This window comes from Microcaecilia unicolor, chromosome 6, assembly GCF_901765095.1.
Source record: "Microcaecilia unicolor chromosome 6, aMicUni1.1, whole genome shotgun sequence".
NCBI classification, from domain to species: Eukaryota; Metazoa; Chordata; class Amphibia; order Gymnophiona; family Siphonopidae; genus Microcaecilia; species Microcaecilia unicolor.
Window position 1 is genome coordinate 176,039,795 of NC_044036.1, and position 23,540 is coordinate 176,063,334.

General features: G+C 44.0%; 2 protein-coding genes across 7 annotated transcripts in view; one reads left to right on the plus strand and one right to left on the minus strand.

Annotated features, from left to right (window-relative positions):
* GLT8D1 (glycosyltransferase 8 domain containing 1) overlaps positions 1 to 20,709 on the plus strand; it is a 71,646-nt gene extending 50,937 nt beyond the window's left edge. For 3 of the 5 annotated variants that reach the window (XM_030207673.1, XM_030207674.1, XM_030207672.1), the window contains exons 9-10: positions 1,555 to 1,667; positions 12,314 to 13,278. In XM_030207673.1, coding sequence (XP_030063533.1) covers positions 1,555 to 1,667; positions 12,314 to 12,504 — 304 coding nt within the window. In that variant the 3' untranslated portion in view covers positions 12,505 to 13,278. Of the gene's footprint in view, positions 1 to 1,554; positions 1,668 to 12,313; positions 13,279 to 20,698 lie in introns of those variants that run through there. The other 2 variants (XR_003942596.1, XR_003942595.1) reach the window with 2 other exon arrangements.
* The window catches only part of GNL3 (G protein nucleolar 3), a 99,880-nt gene continuing 96,504 nt past the window's right edge, over positions 20,165 to 23,540 (minus strand). For both annotated transcript variants that reach the window (XM_030207670.1, XM_030207671.1), the window contains exon 15: positions 20,165 to 20,524. In XM_030207670.1, the coding sequence (XP_030063530.1) occupies positions 20,427 to 20,524 (98 nt within the window). In that variant the 3' untranslated portion in view covers positions 20,165 to 20,426. The remainder of the gene's footprint in view (positions 20,525 to 23,540) is intronic.

Consider the following 23,540-nt stretch of genomic DNA (forward strand, 5'->3'; position numbering starts at 1 on the left):
TCCTGCATGTAGGCTCAAGGACAGAGTGCCAGTAGAGTTGAGATTTATGCATGTCATAAGTACATAAGTACATAAGTAATGCCACACTGGGAAAAGACCAAGGGTCCATCGAGCCCAGCATCCTGTCCACGACAGCGGCCAATCCAGGCCAAGGGCACCTGGCAAGCTTCCCAAACGTTCATAAATGTTCATGGCTTTAATTTTGTAAGGCTACATAGGCAGCTATCAGGGGCATTTTCGAAAGAGAAGGGCGCCCATTTTTCAACACACATCGGGAGATGGGCGTCCTCTCAGGGTGGCCCAAATTGGCATAATCGAAAGCCGATTTTGGGCGTCCTTAACTGCTTTCCTTCGTGGGGATGACCAAAGTTCCCGGGGTGTGTCGGCAGTGTACCGAAGGTGGGACGGGGGCATAGTTAAGAGATGGGTGTCCTCAGCCGATAATGGAAAAAAGAAGTGCGTCCCTGATGAGTATTTGGTCGACTTTACTTGGTCCATTTTTTTTCATGATCAAGCCTCAAAAAGGTGCCCAATGACCAGATGACCACTGGAGGGAATTGGGGATGACCTCCCCTTACTCCCCCCGTGGTCACCAACCCCCTCCCACCCTAAAAAAACAACAAAATTTTTTTTTGCCAGCCTCAAATATCATACCCAGCTCCCTGACAGCAGTATGCAGGTCCCTGGAGCAGTTTTAGTGGGTGCAGTGCACTTGTGCTGGTAAATGTGAGCCCTTCAAACCCTACCACAAACCCACTGTACCCACATGTAGGTGCCCCCCTTCAACCCTTAGGGTTATGGTAGTGGTGTACAGTTGTGGGTAGTGGGTTTTGGGGGGCTCAGCACCGAAGGTAAGGGAGCTGTGCACCTTGGATCAATTTCTGAAGTCCACTGCAGTGCCCCCTAGGGTGCCCGGTTGGTGTCCTGGCATGTGAGGGGGACCAGTGCACTATGAATGCTGGCTCCTCCCACGACCAAATGCCTTGGATTTGGTCGTTTTTGAGATGGGCGTCCTCGTTTTCCATTATTGCCGAAAACCAGGGACGACCATCTCTAAGGTCAACCTAAATGTTGAGATTTTGGCATCCCTGACCGTATTGTCGAAACGGAAGATGGACGCCCATCTTGTTTAGATAATAGCGGTTTCCTCCCCCCCCCCCTTTTCCCGGACATCCTTAGAGATGGGCGCCCTTAGAGATGGTCGTCCCCGTTTGATTATGCCCCTCCACATGTCTTTATAAAATAGGCCGGAAATAGTGCGTATCCAGCCTTTACAAATAAATAATCTGTTATAAAATTACCCTATAGATAGGTTGTTCACCCAGATTTTATTATCAGTGTCTTCCCTCACTGAGAAATAGTAAACTATAGTTTCTTAATTTATTTACTGTATGTAGCTTTAAAGATGAAAAGGAAGGATTTATGTTCAACAAGCTGCCAAAGAGTGTAATATCTTACTGTTGGTAGTGCTTTAGCTTTTAATAAGAATACAAAAAAATGTTTGCAATGTTTTTAGCTTTATGATGCCTACACTTTTGCTTTTTTTCCTTTAAGAGAGGACTTGTACAGCAGGACTCTAGCAGGCAGTATCACAACCCCGCCTCTGCTAATTGTGTTTTATAAGAAACATTCTGTCATAGGTCCAATGTGGCATGTCAGACATCTTGGTAAGTACAAGCTATGCAACCTCTTTGCCTCTTGATATTTTCCACCTTTTAACTTTGCATGCATATGGTATTAGCACTAAAGTCTTTACTGGTTTTTATGGGCTGCGTGGATAAGGGAGTAGAATAATGAACATTCTGAGGAAAATATGTCTGTGATTTCTTATGTGAATGTATGACATATTTGTTCCCAGTGTATTTCCCTTGTTTGGCCTTCAGATGGTGTCTGTTTTTTTGTTTGTAAAGCTGTTGCAGAAGTGACTGTTTTTCTTCCCACCTAAGCTCTGAGACAAAAAAAGTAACATGCACTGCTGGTGGCCAGAGGCCACTCAGTGTTTATGCTTCGGACTTTGATTGAATGTGCTGGAAATCTTTAGTCTCAGAGGTGAACATCTCTGTCTTAAGATCCTGTTCAAGGCTTGTGAGCAGTTATCCTGAAACTCCCTAGGTGCTACCCAGGTAGTGATAAAGTATTTAGAAAGTTTTAATATTGATCCTTATTCAGTTTCCTGTTATTGCCTGTTACTTTTCCATCTGTTTTATATGGTTCACTGTTCTAATTCTGTGGCAATAAACCTTGTTAGTTTATTGGCTCTGTTTTCCTGGACTGACTAAGAATCCTGGTGGTTTGTTTGGTCTGTGGGACCTCTGAGAGCATGTCCCCAGTAACCTAGAAATCACTGGGGAATAACTTGAGAGTCTGACTCGTCTAGAGGCAAGTGGGACCTAGTTGGGTGCTAATACAAAGAATGTGCCCAGGTGCAGGCAGGCCTGAACAGTACTGAGGACAGACCCTCCAGGTGGCCGCAGGGTTAACCCCAGGCAGGTGCTAGGCATTTCGTGACAATGTCATTTGATGGAGCCCGGCTCAGAAAAGAAAGTAAACAAAGTTGTCTAAGTTGCCGAAGTTTTCTGAAGAGGTTAATCATACATGTGTGGGGCTTTCTGCAGTTGCAGTACAGAAGTCACATTTGTTTTTGATCTGTGGTGATGCATCCCCAGCATCCAGTGCAGATCCAAGGCAGAAAGTGTGGGGAATCCAGCAAAAACATTAAAATTATCCTATCACCACAGATAGCAAGGAAATATCAATCTGTTTAAGGTCAAGCATCAATAGAGGCCACATGGACTGACCATCACTGAGGTCCTGCCAGATGCAAGGAAAATAGTCCACTGGATTGGCAACAGAATAGAGGGATTCTGATGCTGATCATGGAGCAAAAGTGAAGAAATTCCAGGAGTAAGAACCTCTTGGCAGCTGCCATTCCTCCTCCAAAATATTCCCACAGAAAAGACCACTCATTCTCAATAGCATCTTGGGCAATACAACAGTATCCATGGGTCTAGGATCATTTACTGATATACCTCAAGTGACACAAGAGGATGTCATCTCTCTTTCTGCACCCCATGCAATACTGACACTGGTAGGCTTTGAGGAGTTGGACAGAAAGGCTCAGGAGCTGCAGAATTACCATTTAGCATAGCACTAACTACAACACCACGGGTACTGAAGGAAGTTCAGCTAGTTCTGAAATCCATGGCAATTTGTGGGGACATGGCATTGATACTGGCTGCTGTGATGTCCATTTCCAATGCATTGGGAGAGGAAGGTTTGAGGTTCTGGTCTTCATTGAAGCCTAGCTCACAGACAGGAGGAATCCTCCGAAACACCTTGTCTGCTAGACAGGTGAATATCCAGACCAGGAAGAATGCTCACAAAAGCCTTGTCTGCTAGACAGGTGAATATCCAGACCTCTGTTACAGAATGCTTTTCAGATAGAGAGAGTCTGAGAGCAGTGGAGGAGTAGCCTAATGGTTAGTGCAGCAGGCTTTGAGCCTGGCCACCTAGGTTCAATTCCCACTGCAGCTCCTTGTGACCTTGGGCAAGTCACTTAACCCTCCATTGCCCCAGGTACAAAAACATAGATTGTGAGCCCTCTAGGGACACAGAAAGTACCTACATATAAAGTGTACAGTGCTAAGTACATCTAGTAGTGCTATAGAAATGATTATTATTATTAGTAGTAGTAGTAGCAGTAGTCTTGGGTCTATAGTGCAGAACAATTGCCTGATCTGGTGTGTTTAGTTTCCCCTTGAATCCCTCTTCTTCAGTGAATTGTTAGGGAAATATCTGCAGCCATTCAGTTAGAGAAGGACATTGAGTAAGGTGCAGAATTGTTAAACATCCTCCAATTTCTTCACCTCCCTTCCCCCAGGAAGGTATGAGAGTGCCTGTTCTTACCATCCTTAAGGATGCACCAGATGAGAATGAGTGAGACCCCTCTCTGTACAAACTGTGAATGAGAAAGCCGATTCTATATACAGAGTTCAGAAGGCTCCCAAATTCAAGAAACAACAGTTACCTTACTAATTGGTGATAGTCAAATCCATTCTCACAAAAGCCAAGTAGACAAAAATTCACTTGATTCAGGTAGGCCAAGTTTTATCTTGGAACCCTGTGGAAACTTTAATACTGCAGGCCAGGCCTGCTTTTGAGTTATCTTGAGCACAAAGACTAGTGCACACTGTGGCCCCTACCAGGGACAGGCCACAGGGAGATTATTCTTGAATCCCAAAGACCATTTTGTTCTCATCTCATCAAGCTAATGGAAGGAACAGGATGTAACCTTCTTTTGAATATTAATATAGTGTTTTTACCTTCAGCCCTCTGAGCAGTTGTCTGTTAAGGTTTCATGCCCAACCCTCGCTCACACTGATATACCAGGCAAGGGAGACCAATGTCTCACTATATTTGGAAAACACCTGTTACAGCTAAACAACTTTGATTTATCCTAGTCATTGCTAAAGCCAAGGAATTTCATTTGCAGTAGCACCTAGTCTGCACCAATTCTTCCTATCATTTTGTAAATTAATTGTGGTACAGCAAATACTACTTAGACGGACAAGTGTCACAGTGGGTACAATTTTCATACTATCCATATTGGGACAAAGTTCCTGAGTAACTTGTACTTGCTCTGCACCACTTTGCAAAGATAAACCGCATGCAGGTACAAAGCACTTGTGCATATCTTACATGTACTTTTTGTGCAGGTAGATTTCTTCAGAAAATAACATGCATAACCTTGAAAATAAAATTGGCATACATTATCTATGAAGGTCATGTCTAAAAGCTGCTGCTGCTACTACTACTACTACTACTACTTATCATTCAAGAACTGCAGATTTGGAATCAGGTGGTGACCTCTACTTTGGATGAACTAGCACCAGCTAAAATAGTAAGGAGTAGACCTAAACAGAATTTTTGGTTTACAGAAACTTTAGTTATGCTTAAGAGGAATTGTAGGAGATTAGAAAGAATTTAGAGGAAAATTAAAGCTCAGGATAGTTATATATGATGGAGACAGGAGATTAAGATCGATATTAAAAAAAAACAACTATCTTAGAGGCAAAAAAGGAGTATTATGATAAAATTGTAGCTGAAGTGAATAATTCTTCAAAATGTTTATTTCAGATATTTAAGACACTAACTCCCCTGATTACTAAGCAATACTGGCAGCTGCCATGCACTAATGCTGACACAGCCCATTCACTTTGAATGGGCTGTGTCGGCATTGCCATGCGGTTTAGTAAATGGGGAGGGGGGGGGGGGGTAAATTTACTGATAGTAATCAAATGATTCCATTAGAAATGCAACCTACACCCGATATATTGGTTAAACGTTTTCTGTCTAATGTTGAGAATAGGAGACAGATAAACAGGATGCTGAATCTATAATCTGGATTAAAGAGAAGAAAGATAGACCTATACATGGCGATCAGTATTGGTGTCAGATTTCTATAGTAAATACTTTAGATATTTATCTGAAGAGGTTATTGAGGACACCAAGTATTTTTAGATGTCCTTCATATTTATTAAAGGACATGTCTAGGAATATTATTTGGTTAATGGGATTTGTAAACTTGGTTTTCAGTAACGGGGTCTATCCTACAGATCTTGCTCAGATTTTGTTAATACCAATTCCTAAATCGATGGGTGCGGATTTGTCCAAGGAGAAATTTAGATCTATGGCAAGTACCCCTTGGCTCGCAAAACTATTAGAATTTGTAGTGGGAATACAACTTAATGATTTTGCATTAAAATTTGATATTTTACACATTTCACAACATGGCTTTCGACCCTTTCATAGTACAGAAAAGTGATTGTTGGAGTTGATAACAGAATTAAAATTATCCTCAATTAAAGGCAAACAAATAACTCTGTTACAGTTTGACATATTGGTGGCCTTTGATGCAGTTGACCATGGGCAGTTGCTTTGTAGATTGAGCGAGTTGGGACTACATGGACTAGTTGAGCTGGTTTTGGGATTTATTTTACAGAAGAGATCTTACAGGGTAAAGAGATAATGTATCATTTGCATGGCAGGCAGTTTGTGGGGGTTCCACAGGGCTCTCCCCTCTCACCAGCCTTGTTTAATGTGTATTTAAGTAAGATGGGAGAAGCTTTATTAACTCTAGGAGTGATGATATTTTCATATGCTGATGGTATTATGTACAGCATTAGATAAATTTGAGGTTACCTTGGTTTTGATAAAAATATTATAGCTAAGTGACTGTTGGACAAAAGATTGTAATTAATAGGTTACAAACAAAAATAGTAGTTTGGAACATATGACTAGTTGCCTAGAAAACATTTAAACTAGAGTTTGGTGAGGAGTTAACAATTAATGATCATTCAAAAGTATTGGGAGTTATTTTGGACTCCATGTTTTCTTTCGAATTACCAAATAAATGCCCTGGTTAAAAGTTCTTTTTTTAGATTGAGACAATTAAGAGCAATACGCTCCGCTTTATCCTTTAGTAGTTTTAGAAGTGTAGCACAAGGTATTTTAAGTCCTTATTTAGACTATTGTAATTTTTTATATGGAGGAATTTCATGTAAACTGATTAAGAAGCTGCAGTTCTTCTGTTATCTAATATTTAACTTCCCACCCCCCCCCCCTTTTTTACAAAGGTGTGGAGCAATGCTGGCACAGCCCATTCACTTTCAATGGGCTGTGTCGGCATTACTGCGCTGGCAGTCACTAGTGCAGCTTGTGGAAGGGAGGGGGGGGGGAGGGTAAGTCGCTTCATGGAGATAACTCTAATGGATTCGTTTTTTATTTGAACTTTCCATTTGCATTCTGTGCGGCTGGTAAAGAACAGTGCTGGAAGTTAAATTATCCATCTGTAAAGAATGTATGGAGTAAATATTTTAGAATCTTCATACTTGTATCAAGGAGTGAAAGTTTGGAATGGATTGCTTTTGAATATTAGTTCTTAAAACTATTTTTTTTAAGAAGAATTTTTGCAAAACTGTAAAAATCTGCAATTTTATTGTGTATAGTGGGAAGACGTATTGCTATTGTTGTGATCTGCTCAGAATCTATTTGAAATGTAGCAAAAATATAAGAACTATATAACATAACAATGTATGCAGTACTGTACACTAACCTTTCAATTCTAAAAAGCACAAAAAATTCAATGCACTACTTTGGGCACTTGCAATTTTAATTGAATAAAGAGCCAATTAGCACTGATAATGGAGATCTTAAACAATTGGTTCTAATTGGATTTAATTAAAATTTACACATGGGTGCAAAAAGGGGGTACAGTCATGGGCGGATCAAGGGCGTTCCTTTAATTTACATGTGTTTGGCAGATGAAATTTAATGTGGACAGAAGCAAACTGATGCACATTGGGAAAAATAATCCAAATCATGGTTACCTGACGCTAGGGTCCACCTTAGGAGTCAGCACTCAAGAAAAAGATCTAGGTGTCATTGTAGACAATATGCTGAAACCTTCAGCCCAGTATGTGGCGGCAGCCAAAAAAGTACGAAAGGAATGCAAAATAAGACCATAATGCCTCTGTATTGCTCCATGGTGCGACCACACCTTGAGTTTTGCATTCAATTCTGGTCGCCGTATCTCAAAAAAAGATGTAGCAGAATTAGAGAATGTTCAGAGAAGAGTGATCAAAATGATAAAGGGGATGGAACTCCTGCCATATGAAGAAAGGACAGCTGAGGGGGGATATGATTGAGATCTATAGGTGGTGTAGAACGTGTAGAAATGAATCGATTTTTCACTCTTCCAAAAAGTACAAAGACCAGGGAACACTCAATGAAATTACATGGAATTAGTTTTAAAACAAATAGGAGGAAATATTTTTTCACTCAAAGAATAGTTAAGCTCTGGAACTCTTTGCTGGAGGATGTGGCATCAGCAGTTAGCGTATCTGGGTTTAAAAAAGGTTTGGACTTGTTCCTGGAGGGAAAGTCCATAGGCAGTTATTGAGATGGACATGGGGGAAGCCACTGCTTGTCCCGGGAGTGGTCGCATGGAATGTTGCTGCTAATTGGGTCTCTACCAGGTACTTGTGACCCGAATGAGCCACTGTTGGAAGCAGGATACTGGGCTAGATGGATCACTGGTCTGACCCAGTGTGGCTATTCTTGTTATAGAATAAAGGGGATCCATGCCTAATTTAGGCATGGGGATTTACAAGAAGGTTTCGTTGGTATAAATATTTGCACCTAAATATAGCTGCTGTTCCCAACTGTAAGCGTCATTTGTAGAATAGTGCTTACCACTTTTTTTTTCGGTGCCTACAGTTAAGTCTTAAAAGCGTAAGAGACTGTCCCTGTTTGAAAGAGTTTACAATCTAATCAAAACAAATAAGAGATTAGGGAATTACTTATGTTGGGAATGGTTAAAACAGACATGGGTACTTTACAATTGCCTAGGAGTTAAAAATAGCCTCAAAAAGATGAGCTTTTAGCCTGGATTTGAATAGGGCTAAAGACAGCTTGACGTACTAACTCATGAAGTCTATTCCGGGCATATGGTGCACCAAGATAAAAGGAACAAAGGCTGGAGTTAGTAGTGGAGAAGAAGGGTACAGATAAGAAAGAAAGACCCAATGAACGGAGTTCCTGGAAGGGATGTAGGGAGTGATATTGAGGAGCTGCAGAGTGAATATACTTGTAAGTCAATAAGAGGAGTTTGAACTGTTTGCAGAAACGGACGGGGAGCCAATGAAGTGAGTCAATGCAAGTAATTTTAGCCAAACTGAGGGAGGCAGTTTGTACTCATAAATTGCTAGTTGTAGGTCCGCTTTTTATACAGGACACCTTTTCAAGATGGCTAAAAAGGCAACAGACACCTAGAACTAGCTACAATAGCACACGAATTCCAATTCCATTTACATCTCATCCAAAGTTGCTGTAAATGTGTGCATGCACTCTACACATTTATCCACATATTTTGTAAAGTAAGCACATACTTTGCAACTCTGGGAATGCCTATACATATGTGCCATTATGTCATGAGCGTTCATATACACATCTAAAAACAGACAAGTTTAAAAAAAAGGGCCTTTTCTGGGTTTAAAACTGACTTTATGCAAGGAAAGGTGAAATTAGGCCTTACCTGCTAATTTTCTTTCCTCTAGACCCTCCAGACCGGTCAAGATGCGTGGGTTATGCTCGCCTACCAGCAGAGGGAGACTGAGAACACTAACTTCAAACTATGTACATATAACCTGTGCCCATCCCACAAAAGCCAGTATACACTTAGCAAAGCAGAAAAACCCCCTGCAACAGTAACTCTGAATCTAGAACCCCCTGTGCCTGGAAAACCAATAGTCAACACCAACAGTGTGCTCAGACAGATGGAACGTCAAGCGCCCCGCTCTGTACAGTATTATGGGCAAAGAAACCTCTCCGGCCCACTGAAAGTAAAGGAATAGTCATAGCAGAACACGGCTCAAATACTTCTGATACTACCAATATCTCTGAAACTCAATAGGGCGGGCCCTTTTGACCGGTCTGGAGGGTCTAGAGGAAAGAAAATTAGCAGGTAAGGCCTAATTTCACCTTCCTCAGCGACCCTCCAGACCGGTCAAGACGCGTGGGAAGTACCAAAGCAGTAGAAACTTAAGGGTGGGACCCTCGCAAAGCAGAAGACAGCACAGCCGCTCCAAAACACACATCCTCTTTTGCCTGAACATCAATCCTATAATGCTTCACAAAGGAATGAATGGACGACCATGCTGCTGCCTTACAAATATCCTGTGGAGGAACAAAACTACTCTCCGCCCAGGAAGCAGCAACCCCCCGAGTTGACGGCTCCTCGCATTTCCAAACTGCAGGCTCAGATCCGTCAGCTCCGAGCTCAGAGGGCGCCTGCGGCGTGGGAGTATCTTCAGGTGTTAGGTCTGATGGCTGCGTCTATAGAGGTAGTCCCTTGGGCCAGGGCCCACATGAGACAGTTGCAGGGTGCGTTGTTGTCTCGTTGGTCCCCTCAGTACCAGTGTTTGGAGGAGAGGCTAGCGCTGCCGGAGATGGTTGGTGGCTCCACACTCCGAATCTAGCGAGGGGTATGCCGCTAGATGTGCCGAATTGGGTGGTACTGACCACGGATTTGAGTCTGTTAGGCTGGGGGGCGCATTGTCTAGGGCAGGTGGCCAAGGGCGCTGGACGTCAGAAGAGGCGTCGTGGTCCATCAACCGCCTGGAGACTCGAGCAATTCGGTTGGCTCTTCGGTCTTTCCAGAGTCTGCTAGAGGGCAAGGCGGTCAGAGTTCTTTCCGACAATGCCACGGCCATCGCCTATGTAAATCGGCAGGGGGGGACGAAGAGCCCAGGATTAGCTGTAGAGGCGGCGGAGTTGCTGGGGTGGGCAGAGGCTCATCTTCAGGCTCTTTCGGCAGGCCACGTAGCAGGAGTGAACAATGTGAACGCGGATTATCTGAGCAGGCACACTTTGGATCCCGGAGAGTGGGCTCTCCATCCCTCTGTGTTCGAGCGGATAGTGTTGCAGTGGGGTCGGCCAGTGTTGGATCTCATGGCGTCAGCCGACAATGCTCAGGTCGCTCGGTTCTTCAGTCGTCGAAGAGATGCTCGAGCCGAGGGTCTCGACGCGTTGGTGCTGCCGTGGCCGGCTCAGCAGTTGCTCTATGTGTTTCCGCCATGGCCGCTGGTGGGCCGCGTGGTGCAGCGGATCGGTCGTCATCCCGGCTTAGTGATTCTGATAGCGCCCAATTGGCCTCGTTGGCCATGGTACGGAGATCTGATGCGTTTGCTAGTGCAGGATCTGTTTCCCCTGGGGCCTCGGGTGAGACTGGTGCAGGGGCCGATCGAGATGGCCGACCCCTCTCCATTCTTGCTTATTGCTTGGCTCTTGAAAGGCACAGATTGAGAAAGAAGGGTTTCTCGGCCAGGGTAATTGATACGATGTTGCGGTCGCGTAAGAAGTCCACGTCGTTGGCTTATGTGCGGGTGCGGCGCATCTTTGAGAGTTGGTGTCAAGAACGGAATTTTGTCCCTGTGAAAAATGCGGACCACCGACGGGTCCTCCCCAGGCACTGTCTCTCTATCTGGCCCAGACAAGGACCCCTCCTCCTCTTCCAGAGGACTAAAGTCACCCTCTGACTCCGGGGGAGAAAAACAGTCCAAGTCCTCGGCCCAGTCAACATGTGGCCTCTTAGCGCTCGTGACCCCCGTTCCCAGACTAAGGGGCTCCGTGCGCGACGGTCCCGCCTGCCAGGCCTGAAATAAGGACCCAAACAAATTCCGGGGGGAAACCCATCCTTCCCGAAACGTCCCCTCCAGAAACACCAGCCACTGGGCTGCCCTGAGGTCCACCGACTAAGTCCGGGATTCTCGGGGCCGAATCCAAGATGGCGGCGGTTCCCGCCAAAATCGGGACCGCCGCTGAACCGCTAGCCGGAGCCCCTGCAACCTCCTGCAAGGCCGGCACGGGAAGCTCCACTGCTAACACCGGCGGAGCGGAGGACTGGGCCTTCGGTTCCCCGCAGAAGCGGCAGGAACCGCCACTCGCGTCGACCCCCCGACGTGCGCAAAAACGACAACGAAGCTGCTTCGCGGACATCCTCTGTCCAAGGTAAAGGAAAAAGGAACTCACCCAAAACAAGCCACTCACAGCTCACCTAGAATGGCTGACCAGCTCCGGCACTCCGGAGTGCAGCTGCACAGCTCTCCACACCGTCTGGGTCTTTTAGTTGTCTTTTTTTTTTTTTTTTTACTTTATTGCAGCACAATTTGAGCCCTGCTGCTACTATCAAATCCCTGGCACTCAAGGCTGCAATATAAGAACTGCAGCCGAGGCACAAAGCTGCCCAAACGGGAGAGCTAGCTCGGGGAGGGACCCGGCCACCCGGGTGTGACACCCCAGAGGGGACAATGGCAGGCCCCACCGGACCACCAAGCCCCAGCACACAGAGTTTTGGCCAGGCACAGGGATGCTCCACAGAAATGATCAATAGACCAACCTAAAACTCTCAATTAATCCCTGACTCCTACCAGACCGGACAAGCTGCACAGGCTGCCTGCCTACCCTCTGCTGAGACTGAGAAAATACTGGCTTTTGTGGGATGGACACAGGTTATATGTACATAGTTTGAAGTTAGTGTTCTCAGTCTCCCTCTGCTGGTAGGCGAGCATAACCCACGCGTCTTGACCGGTCTGGAGGGTCGCTGAGGAAATCTTGGTCTCTGTTGAATCACATTACTAAACTTGTACAATGTGAAGTTAAGATGTTGTGTGCCAGTGTATTTTGTTCCTGTCTTCATGTCATAAAATGTATCAATATAATAATTATATTCAATTTCCTGTCTTTATATTAAAAGGCTCCAGCACAGGGAAGCGGTATTCCCCACAATTTGTGAAAGCTGCCAAACTGCTACATTGGAATGGGCATTTTAAACCCTGGGGAAGAGCAGCTTCATACTCTGATCTTTGGGAGAAATGGTACATCCCAGATCCCACTGGAAAGTTTAGCCTGATACGGAGACATTCAGAGCTGGTGGATGCTAATTAAAGCAGCATTGATGCTGTCCTGATTATTTCAGACTGTTTTACAAGTGCTTTAAAAAACCCCTCTATTTTCTCAGGAAACAATAAGAATGCTGTTTGAAACGAATAGTATTTTTGAGATGTCTGAACTGCTACCGTGTACTGTATTTCTGCATGCTGCCACTGAGGACCTGGTTGAGGAAACTATCTTAGTGAAACTATGTAAAAGGAGTATTAATAATCTTGTTAGGTGTTATGGATCCTCTCAACACTGGCTTTTCAAATTCAACCTCATTACATATTTTTACAACCACTTTCACTTTGCTTTATCCTAACAAACCAATGATTTCTCCCTTAAAGAGATGTGTGGTAGCCGTATTAGACAACTTTTAAAAGTAATCAACAGAAATAAAATAAAAGAGAAAATAAGATGACACCTTTTTTTATTGGACTGACAATATATATTCTGATTAGCTACCTTCGAAAGCCAATCAAAAAATGTATTGTCAGTCCAATATAAAAGGTATCATCTTATTTTCTTTTCTACGTTTTATTTCTATTGATTACCTTAATTAAGACATGTTTTCTATAACATAACTTCCGGTTTGCTTTCATTTGGATTATAAATGTATGTTGGAAAATATTAAATGCTCTCTTGATTCTTGGACCATTTGACAATGGGAACATGATGGGTACAGTGGTCCCAGGTCCTATCAAAGAGAGACCTCTAGTAAAGTCCATAGACCATTATTAAATTGACTTGGGGAAAATCCACTGCTTACTTCTGGGATAAGCAGCATAAAATGTGTTGAGATTTTTGTGGGATCTTGCCAGATATTTGTGATCTGGATTGGCCACTGTTGGAAACAGGATGCTGGGCTTGATGGATCTTTGGTCTGTCCCAGTGTGGCAATACTTATGTACTTATTTTTAAGTGTTGCCTGCCTGTTTCTCTGACTGAGGCATAGTTTGGATTTACAGTAATTACTTGTCTTTGCAAAGCCAAGCTCAAGGCAAGTGATATTCAGGTACACTAGGTATTCCCTTATCCTAGGTCTTATAGTATAAATGAGGCAATGGAGGGTGAAGTGACTTGCCCCCAGTCACAAAGAGCACCAGTGGGATTTGAATGTTGGCTTCCCTGTTAACCTTCTGCTGTAACCACTAGGCTTCTGTTGTACTTTGAAAAGTGGAAGTGTGAAAGAGAAAACTGCCCAGTTGCCCTGAATGAAGGGCCTTGCCATCTCATCTTTGGATGTCCAAGAATCTAACAATGGAAAGTCCAAAGAATGCAGAGTCTGATCAATGTAGTATGGTTATGTAGTTTTGTAAATTTAATTTAAACCTATCTTTCTGATGTTAATACATAGCAGGGAAAGATAAAGCTTATAAAAGTAAACACAATTGATTTTGTCTGGCTAATGCACAAAGGTGTTCTTTTACCAGGTATTTTCACCAAAAGCTGCTATCATTTTTTTATTGTATTTTTATAAGTATTAACAGTTTTTCAAGAAACTCTTGACATGAAAAAATAGGAGATAAGCAATACATTTTTAAGAAAGAAATTGTTCTTTTTTTTAATTGTCCACATTTTCTCCCAATCATCTATTTCAAGTCCACAACTATTAGGGAAGACAAGGTATAATTCCATGAAATATTTGTTCCACTAATATAAGGTTGGAAAATTAAAGAGATACACTATATGCCATTTCAACTATAATTACAGAGATGGAGATAATGCTGCTAGTTGTCGATTGGGGGTAACAGCGAGGTACCTAGCCCCAGACTTCTTCCTGGCAAAGCAAAGCGGTCCATCGGTCCTGTCGATCTCACAGGTGTAGTGGGGCTCACACGCTGCTTGCCCCTCGGTTTCAGCATGAAATCAGGTAAAGCGTATCAGATATGGAGGAATCGGGTGAACAGCTGCCTTGTAGTGTTCCCTTCAGGACACGATCTTGCCTCCCTGCCCTATCATTTTAATTTCCTATGAACACATGCTTTGTAGTTAGATTATTACATAAAAAATAAATATTTGTCATGCACATTGAGCTCGACTGATTTTTACGAAAACTCTTGCATTCTCAAACTGTTGTATGGACTACAGAAATTGAGTGAAATTTTTCTCTTTCTAATCCATTTCTATGTTTAGTCTGGGATGGCTTTTCAAAGATGCACATAAAAGCTAAGAACATAAGAATAGCTATACTGGGTCAGACCAATGGTCCATCTAGCCCAGTATCCTGTTTCTAATAGTGGCTAATCCAGTTCATAAGTACCTGCCAGAAACCAACATTCCATGCTATCACTCCAAGGGCAAGCAGTGGCTTCTCCATGTCTGACTCAATAGCAGACTATGGACTTTTCCTCCAGGAACTTGTCCAAAAGGTGACTGCCCTTGACACAGTTGGGCCCAGGGGATGACCCAGAAACCTACCTAACATTTGTTGTACTAGCCATCCTATTCTTTCAGTGAGCTATCAGATTAGCCATCTAACAGGCAGCTTATAGGGCGCTGGATACCAGCAAAGTCCTGGACCATATGCAAACTGCCATCCAGGACCAATTAGGGGACTCCCCCGAACAGTACAGGAAGTTTAGAAAGAGGGAATTCCAGAAGGAGGTGCAGCCAAGGGCGGTAGCACAAAACCTTATGGACTTAGCCACATAATGGTTAGAGCCCAAACAGTAGACTACCAAGGCCATTGTACAAAATTATTCTATTTTCAGCAGCTAAGATGTGGGTGACCCAGCAAGAGCCAAAGAGCATAGGGGAAGCCATGACCCTGGCAGAACGCTACTTAGAGGCCGGAGTAACAGGAAATAGGAGCAGAGACACTCCTCCCAGAGAAACCCCGGGATTTATGGAAATTGAAAGGAAAACACCCAGATGAGAAGTATGGGGTACCACCTGGGGAGACGGGGAAGGGTGGTGGGACCCTCCTGGGTGTTGGTCCTCAGCCAGATGTCTGATCCTCTTTGAGATGTTTTAGCTGTGGGGAGAAAGGCCATTTTAAGAGAGCATGCCCATTGATAGAATGTTCATTTACTAGTATGAACCTTGGCTCTGCCCGAACTGAGGGAGGATGGAAGTAGGTCCTAAAATGAGGGGGCGAGGGTGGCTGGATTGGATTTAGTGGCCCTATTATATACCCATTATTGTCAGGGTCCCTCACCAGAAGGATAGGCATTGGGAAGGAAAGGACATTGAGTGGTCAAGTGCAAGTCCGATGTGTCCATGACGACATAAAACAAGAGGCCACCTATAAGATTAGAAGCACCTGGGAGGGGAAAACGCAACCTTTAAAAGTGGCAGTCATGGAAAGGCTACCCTTCCCTCCAATATTAGGTCGGGATTGTGTGGGAATGTAGGAGGCATTAACACCGAGAGAGGATTGGTTATCCTCCAGCTAAAGGACTACCCCCTTGAGAATGCGGACCTGTTCAAAGGAATAATTCCCATTCCCACTTATCTAAATCTACATCTTCCCAAATGTAAAGGAAGCGAGTATAAAACATATTATGCATTCAGTTTCCACGTTATAGGCAGCAAGCTCTGGAACACCTTGCCAAGATTGATTCGAACAGTCAATGGCCTTTTACCCTTCTGGAAGCTGCTGAAAACTCACCTTTTTAAGCAAGCCTACACATATGATGAGATTTAAATTAGATATTCATCTGTGATACCTGGATGTACTACTTAACAGAAATTTTTTATCCTTTTGAGTTCATCCCTCTTCAAACCATTAATATACATTCTTCCTTACTCACAACACATTACCCCAACTTACACCATCTCCCTGTTCCCTACCTCTACCACCTTCCTCCTTTTTTATTGTCTACCTCTTTATGTTTAGATGTTTTATTCATTTTGCTTTATCTTATAAATTTGCTATATTATGTAAGATGCATTGAGCCTGCACCCCGCGCTTTCCCACTCATGGCAGGCTCAATGCTGCTTACATGGGGCAATGGAGGGTTAAGTGACTTGCCCAGAGTCACAAGGAGCTGCCTGTGCCTGAAGTGGGAATCGAACTCAGTTCCTCAGGACCAAAGTCCACCACCCTAACCACTCATCTAGTGACTGGGATAAACACTTAAAAACAATTAAGGAGCTGTCTCCCTAGGCCAGAAGGAAGTGCAATACCAAGGCAATTTGGTGTGTGGGGGTGGGGGGCGGCTAGATAAAACCCATGCTTTCAAAAATAGAAGCCATTCAGAATGTAAACATTTCCCAGACCAAGAAGCAGCTATGAGCCTTCGATAGGATACTACTGGATATTCATAACAAACTTTGCAGAGCTAGCTGCCAATCTCACAGCCTTATTACAAAATTTCCAACCCAACAAATTAAAATGGGACATGGGAAGTTGAGGGGTAGGAGAAGAGAAACACCCTCAATAGGAAAAAGAATGTTTGGCAGTAAAGCAACTTTTAGAAACCCTTAGATATCTTCTGGGGAGATACTTAACTTTCATTACAGACCATGCATGCTCCACAGAAACAGTTTTAGATTTAATGAAAAAACATAATGCCAGGCTATTGAGGTGGTATTTAGCACTTCAGGTCTCTGATTTTTCAGTGGAGCATCACATTAATGCTGACTACCTGTTACAGGAGGGTGTTGATCCACGGAGCAAAAGCCCTGAGGAGGTAGGACAAAGTCCTAAAAAAGAAAAGGAGGCAGGTATGTGACAGAGTGTATGTCCCATTACAGAGTAGTGGGGTCCTACAACCCAGAGGATGAACCAAAACCAAACCTTATGAGAGAACAACTTGGGTTCGAGGTAAGTTCCTTAGCCCATTCATACAGTTGAGTGAGGATATTGGGACCCTGCTTGGGGCAGTGGGTCTAACCCGTCCACAATGTATTCTGATAATTCCCAGTGTTAGAAGCAAAAAAAAAAAACAAATACCCAGATGTACTACAAAGACTTAGACTTATTTTCATCCAATTTGCATATGCAGATGAACTAAGGACTTTGCTTGTCAAAGACTAGAGAGAAGGATCCTGCTATGCAAGGGAGGGAATAGTGGTATACTCCCAGACTACCCAGAGCTGGGTGGAATATTGAGGGCCTTGGACTCAGATCAAGCTGACCAGATGATTGGAGACCGATCTCTCCCTTTTCAGAGGTTCTTCAGATGGACTGCTGAGGATTACCATGGCTCAGCCTTTCTTTGGACTACTTCCACAGATGGACCTTTTGCTGGACTGCCCCTTTGCTGAAGGAGCTAGTCCATTGTGCATGGTGTAGGATACTTGGCCAATACCTTTGGGTAGGCAGCAGATAGCCGGTGGATTCTCAGCCTATGCCTTCTGGTAGGTGGAGGTATCATACTAACTTATAAAATGTTGGAAAAGATTTACATGAAAAGGAAACAGTATCAATTCATCTATCCATGGACCAATAACACTAGATCCATCTGGGGTGTACCAAGAAATGTGCTTTTGTCAAGAAAAAATTTGCCACTTGGGGCTCATCTGGCCATAAATTGGCATTTTAGGAAACAGATAGCATTCCTTGTTCCTAAGGCCTTTCTATAGTTTTGGTCATTATTTTACTGCCTTATGCTGCTTTACCATTATTTACCTTACTGTTCTATTGCCGATTGTTACTCACCTAGAATGTTTTTCGACATATTGGTATATGCTAAATATTTATTTGTACCCCACATTTTCCCACCTATTTGCAGGCTCAATGTGGTTTACATAGTATCTTGAGGTAATAGCCACATTTAACTGCAGATCAGAGGTTGTGCCCCACTGGCAAAGAGTCTCCCTCGGACTGAGATTAGCAGTAGGTCAGAGCTGGCAGAATGGTGTACAATGCCCTCTTTCAGCAACATTCAAGGTAATAACTAAGGTCTCTAACATGGGTAACACATGAAAGGGATCTAAAACTGGCTTACAAAAATGGCCACTACCGGAAACAAAACAGGGCACACTCTGACCCAGTTAGCAGGGGGAAAAGCACCATGGGAGTAGAGCCCACTACCCTACACCCACCACAATGCATTGCTGATGTGACTCTGCAGTGCACCTTACAGAAAAGGTGTCACACTCACCCGAGAGCCACATCACAACCAGGGAAAGGCTGTCAGAGAATAGAACACATTCTGTTGTCATGGAGGTGGGTATGGCATTTGAGGCTGGCAAAATATGTTTATAATTGTGTTTTTTTAGTGTGGGAGGGGGTTGGTGACCACTGGGGGAGTACGGGGAGGTCATCCCCGATACTTCCGGTGGTCATCTGGTGAGTTGGGGAACTTTGAGGCTTGGTCGTGAAACTAAAAGGACCAAGTAAACCCGGCGAAATACTGCTTAATGCTGCTTTTTTTTTGTTCCATTATCAGTGAAAGCAGGCCATCTGGTAGCCACGCCCATGCCCCGCCGTCGCTAAGCTACCGACACGCCCCCTTGAACTTTCGCCGGCGAAGCAAGGGGAAAGCGGCGATGCTGTCAAAAATGCCGCTTTCGATTATACCAATTTCGCCACTTAAGAAATCGCCGGCCATCTCCCAATTTATGTCAGGAAATGGCCAGCGATCACTTTCGAAAATAAGCTTGATTGTAACATCATCAGCATAGAGGAATGGGTTGAGGCCCTGAGTGGATAAGGTCTTGGCTAATGGAGTCATCATAAGGTTGAAAAGGATCGGTGATAGTGGTGATCCCTGAGGTACTCCAGTCTGCTTTCCATGGGGATGATAGATTTGAATTTAATTTCACTTGGTAAGTTCTAGTGATGAGGAAACCCTTGATCCAACTGAGTATCTTACCACCAATCCCGAAGTAGTCGAGGAGTCTCAGTAGTATATTATGGTTAGCCATGTCAAATGCACTAGACGTTGAATTGGAGAAGTATGTTGTTGCCTGTTGCTATTACCTGCCTGAATTTGGCCATGAGGAGGAGTGGCCTAGTGGTTAGAGTGGTGGACTTTGGTCCTGGGGAACTGGGTTCGATTCCCACTGCAGGCACAGGCAGCTCCTTGTGACTCTGGGCAAGTCACCTAACCCTCCATTGCCCCAGGTACAAATAAGTACCTGAATATAATATGTAAGCCGCATTGAGCCTGCTATGAGTGGGAAAGCGCGGGGTACAAATGTAAATAAAATAAATGAAGGTAGTTAACACTGTTTCAGTGCTGTGGCGGGGACGAAAACCCGATTGCGATTCATGTGGTGGAGAATTTGTTCAGTAAGCTGTTTGGTTACCAGGCTTTCCATCAGTTTGACTACTAGTGGAATAGATGCCACTGGGCGGTAATTGGTGAGTTCATTTGTCTTTTTTCTGGTATCCTTAGATATTGGGGTGAGTAGGATGTTGCCATTTTCCCTGGGGAAGAGACCCCGTTGGAACATGAAGTTTAGGTGGGAAGTGAGATCTGCTATGAAGCGATCGGGCGCAGATTTTAAAAGGTAGTTGGGACAGGTGTCCAAATTGCAGAGGGTGTTGGAGGCTCTATTATGCGCATGGGTAATTGTTTCGGTAGTGAGGACAGCGAATTCTGACCAGCATCGATCCGCTGGGTATTCTCCTGAGGATGGGTCTAGGCCATTGATGAAGTCTTCAAAATGACTATTTATGTCAAAGTTGAGTCTGGTTTAGTGTTACAGAGGTTGGGAAACACAGAAACAGGCTTCAAGCACTCGGGATTAAGTTAGCAAAAGCAAGATTCCCAAATCCAATATTCTGCTCATTTTAATTTCAACAACACAGAAATTTTGTGGAATGACAGTACTATCACTGGAAAAGTATTTACATTCACACAGGAATCAAAAGTTAACACAAATTTACAAAAAAAAAAAACCCCAAACCAACAACTGTACAGGCTTTGCTACTATAGAACTGAGCAACTAATCCTTGAAAATGAGTCTGGCTAAGTTTACTAATACACTATATACAATATTTTACATACATAAAAATCTGTTAAATAAATCACTATTTATACAAAATCTGTGTTAAAATCATAATCATCATTCTCATTTGCTGGCCGGTCCAGGCTGACCCACAGATCCTTATCTTTGGTATTAGCTTGGATATCTACATGGAAAACAAAATCAAAACCTGTGGTTAATGTGTTATACTGGCTGTTACAATGGGCTTGGTGTAAAAATAGTTGAAATTTGTGGTCTGCAGCAGCCTTTATTCTAACTTGAATACTAATAGCAGTGTGCCTCTTTCATCTTCTAAAAACATCAAAACACATGCTGGCAGGTGTTTAGACATACGTGCACATCTCAAAAGCATACATGCCTGGCTTAGCTCTATAAATACAAAATACACAGGACCTCAATTTGTTGTACTACTCTATCAACATTTTGAATCACTTATTCACAATATAAGTGATTCAAAATGTTGAAAGAGTAGAACAACAAATTGAGGTCCTGTGTATTTTATATTTATAACTAGTCGTTAAGCCCGTTAAAACGTGCAAGCTTTTTGTTTTTCAAAATGTAATGAAAGAGCGAATGGACGAAATGAAAGTTGAGGGGCAAGTTTTTTGTTGTTGTAAATTTAATAATTCTCACCTCCATCCATCCATGTCCAGCAACCCTCCCCTCTCCTCCCCCCATGTCCAGCAACCCTCCTCTCTCCCCTGCCCTCCTTCCCATGTCCAGCAACCTTCCTCTTCTTTCCCTTGGCCTCCCCCCCCCCCCCCCCAACCCTGCTCTCTCCCCTGCCCTCCCTCCATGTCCAGCAACCCTCCTCTTTCCCTTGGCCTCCTCCCGTCCACCAACCTTGCTCTCGTCCCTGCCCTCCCCTCATGTCCAGTTACCCTCCTAGCTGCCGCTCCATCCCCCCCCTCCATGCCAGGCCCCCTGCACTGACATGTCAGCGCCTCTCATCTCTGTGTGAAAGCGCTGCAGGCAGCAGAAGATCGATCTTCTGCTGCCTGCAGCGCTTTCACATGGAGGTGAGAGGTGCTGTCATGTCTGAAGCTGTACTACTGATTTTAAGAAAATAGAGAAATACAAGAGGGCCTGATGTTCAGCTGGCGGTGGGCAGAGCTTTTGCTGTCACCGGTGTTAAACCACAAAGAATAAAGGGTACAGACTATAAATCCTCTTTGTCCTATCAAAATTCAGCACCCACCTTATATTATCCTGTCACAAATCCAGTCTGACCCAGGTGGACCAGCCTGGGCGCCCAGCTCACAAGCCAGTACCCCCAAGATCCAGTCAATATTCTAGCGTCAATGCCAATTAGAGAGAATGGGCGTTAGGAGCCTCACAATGTTGGATCCTTATCCTTCTTGGGGATAACAATAATTTACTGCCAACCGCATATAAATAGGGGAGTGTGCAACCTACCTCCAGGGAGTTAAAAAGATGTGGCAGAGAGCCCTACACCTTATCCATCATGCACAGGTAGAGGATATTCCCAGGTTGCTACTCTCCTTTGACAAACAGAAAGTCGTTTGATTGAGTGTCCTGGCATTTATGTTCACTGTTTTGGGTAAATTGAGGTTTTCAGGATGATTTTTTCACTGGGTTCATCTGCTTTATGCCAATCCCCTAGCTTGCCTCAAAATTAATGGAACTTTTATGCCCATCTTTGTGCTTCATAGGGGAACAAAACAGGGCTGTGCTTTACACTGTGCCTTCATGACAGCACCCCTAGCTCAGGCCATTCATACCCAACTGGGGATTGTGGGTGTTTCTTGGGAGTTAGTCAGTCAAAAATCCAGCTTTTTGCGGATGATATTCTCCTTTTCAGACGAAGACCCTCTTCTACTTCTATCCCTCTGCCTGTCGGCGTACCTCAGGGTTCTGTTCTTGGTCCCCTCCTCTTTTCTATCTACACTTCTTCCCTTGGTTCATTAATCTCATCCCATGGCTTTTCCTACCATCTCTATGCTGATGACTCCCAAATCTACCTTTCTACCCCTGATATCTCACCTTGCATCCAAAACAAAGTTTCAGCGTGCTTGTCTGACATTGCTGCCTGGATGTCTCAACGCCACCTGAAATTAAATATGACCAAAACCGAGCTTCTCATTTTCCCCCCCAAACCCACCTCCCCGCTCCCCCCGTTTTCTATTTCTGTTGATGGCTCTCTCATTCTCCCTGTCTCCTCAGCTCGAAACCTTGGGGTCATCTTTGACTCTTCTCTCTCCTTCTCTGCTCATATCCAGCAGACCGCCAAGATCTGTTGTTTCTTTCTTTACAACATCCATAAAATCCGCCCCTTTCTTTCCGAGCACTCTACCAAAACCCTCATCCACACCCTTGTCACCTCTCGTTTAGACTACTGCAATCTGCTTCTTGCTGGCCTCCCACTTAGTCACCTCTCCCCTCTCCAGTCGGTTCAAAACTCTGCTGCCCATCTCATCTTCCGCCAGGGTCGCTTTACTCATACTACCCCTCTCCTCAAGACCCTTCACTGGCTCCCTATCCGTTTTCGCATCCTGTTCAAACTTCTTCTACTAACCTATAAATGTATTCACTCTGCTGCTCCCCAGTATCTCTCCACTCTCGTCCTTCCCTACACCCCTTCCCGTGCACTCCGCTCCATGGATAAATCCTTCTTATCTGTTCCCTTCTCCACTACTGCCAACTCCAGACTTCGCGCCTTCTGTCTCGCTGCACCCTACGCCTGGAATAAACTTCCTCAGCCCCTACGTCTTGCCCCATCCTTGGCCACCTTTAAATCTAGACTGAAAGCCCACCTCTTTAACATTGCTTTTGACTCGTAACCACTTGTAACCACTCGCCTCCACCTACCCTCCTCTCTTCCTTCCCGTTCACATTAATTGATTTGATTTGCTTACTTTATTTATTTTTTGTCTATTAGATTGTAAGCTCTTTGAGCAGGGACTGTCTTTCTTCTATGTTTGTGCAGTGCTGCGTATGCCTTGTAGCGCTATAGAAATGCTAAATAGTAGTAGTAGTAGTAGTAGACCCAGGAATCTTTAACCGAGTTAGTCACTTGACAGATGGAAGAGCATCAATCTCTTAAGGTGAGCAGGATTCAGGCTTTAAAAATTTTGGTTTTACCAAAATGAATTTATGGTTCTGCCCTCGCCCAGCCCACAACAGTTTTTTTTTTGATAAAT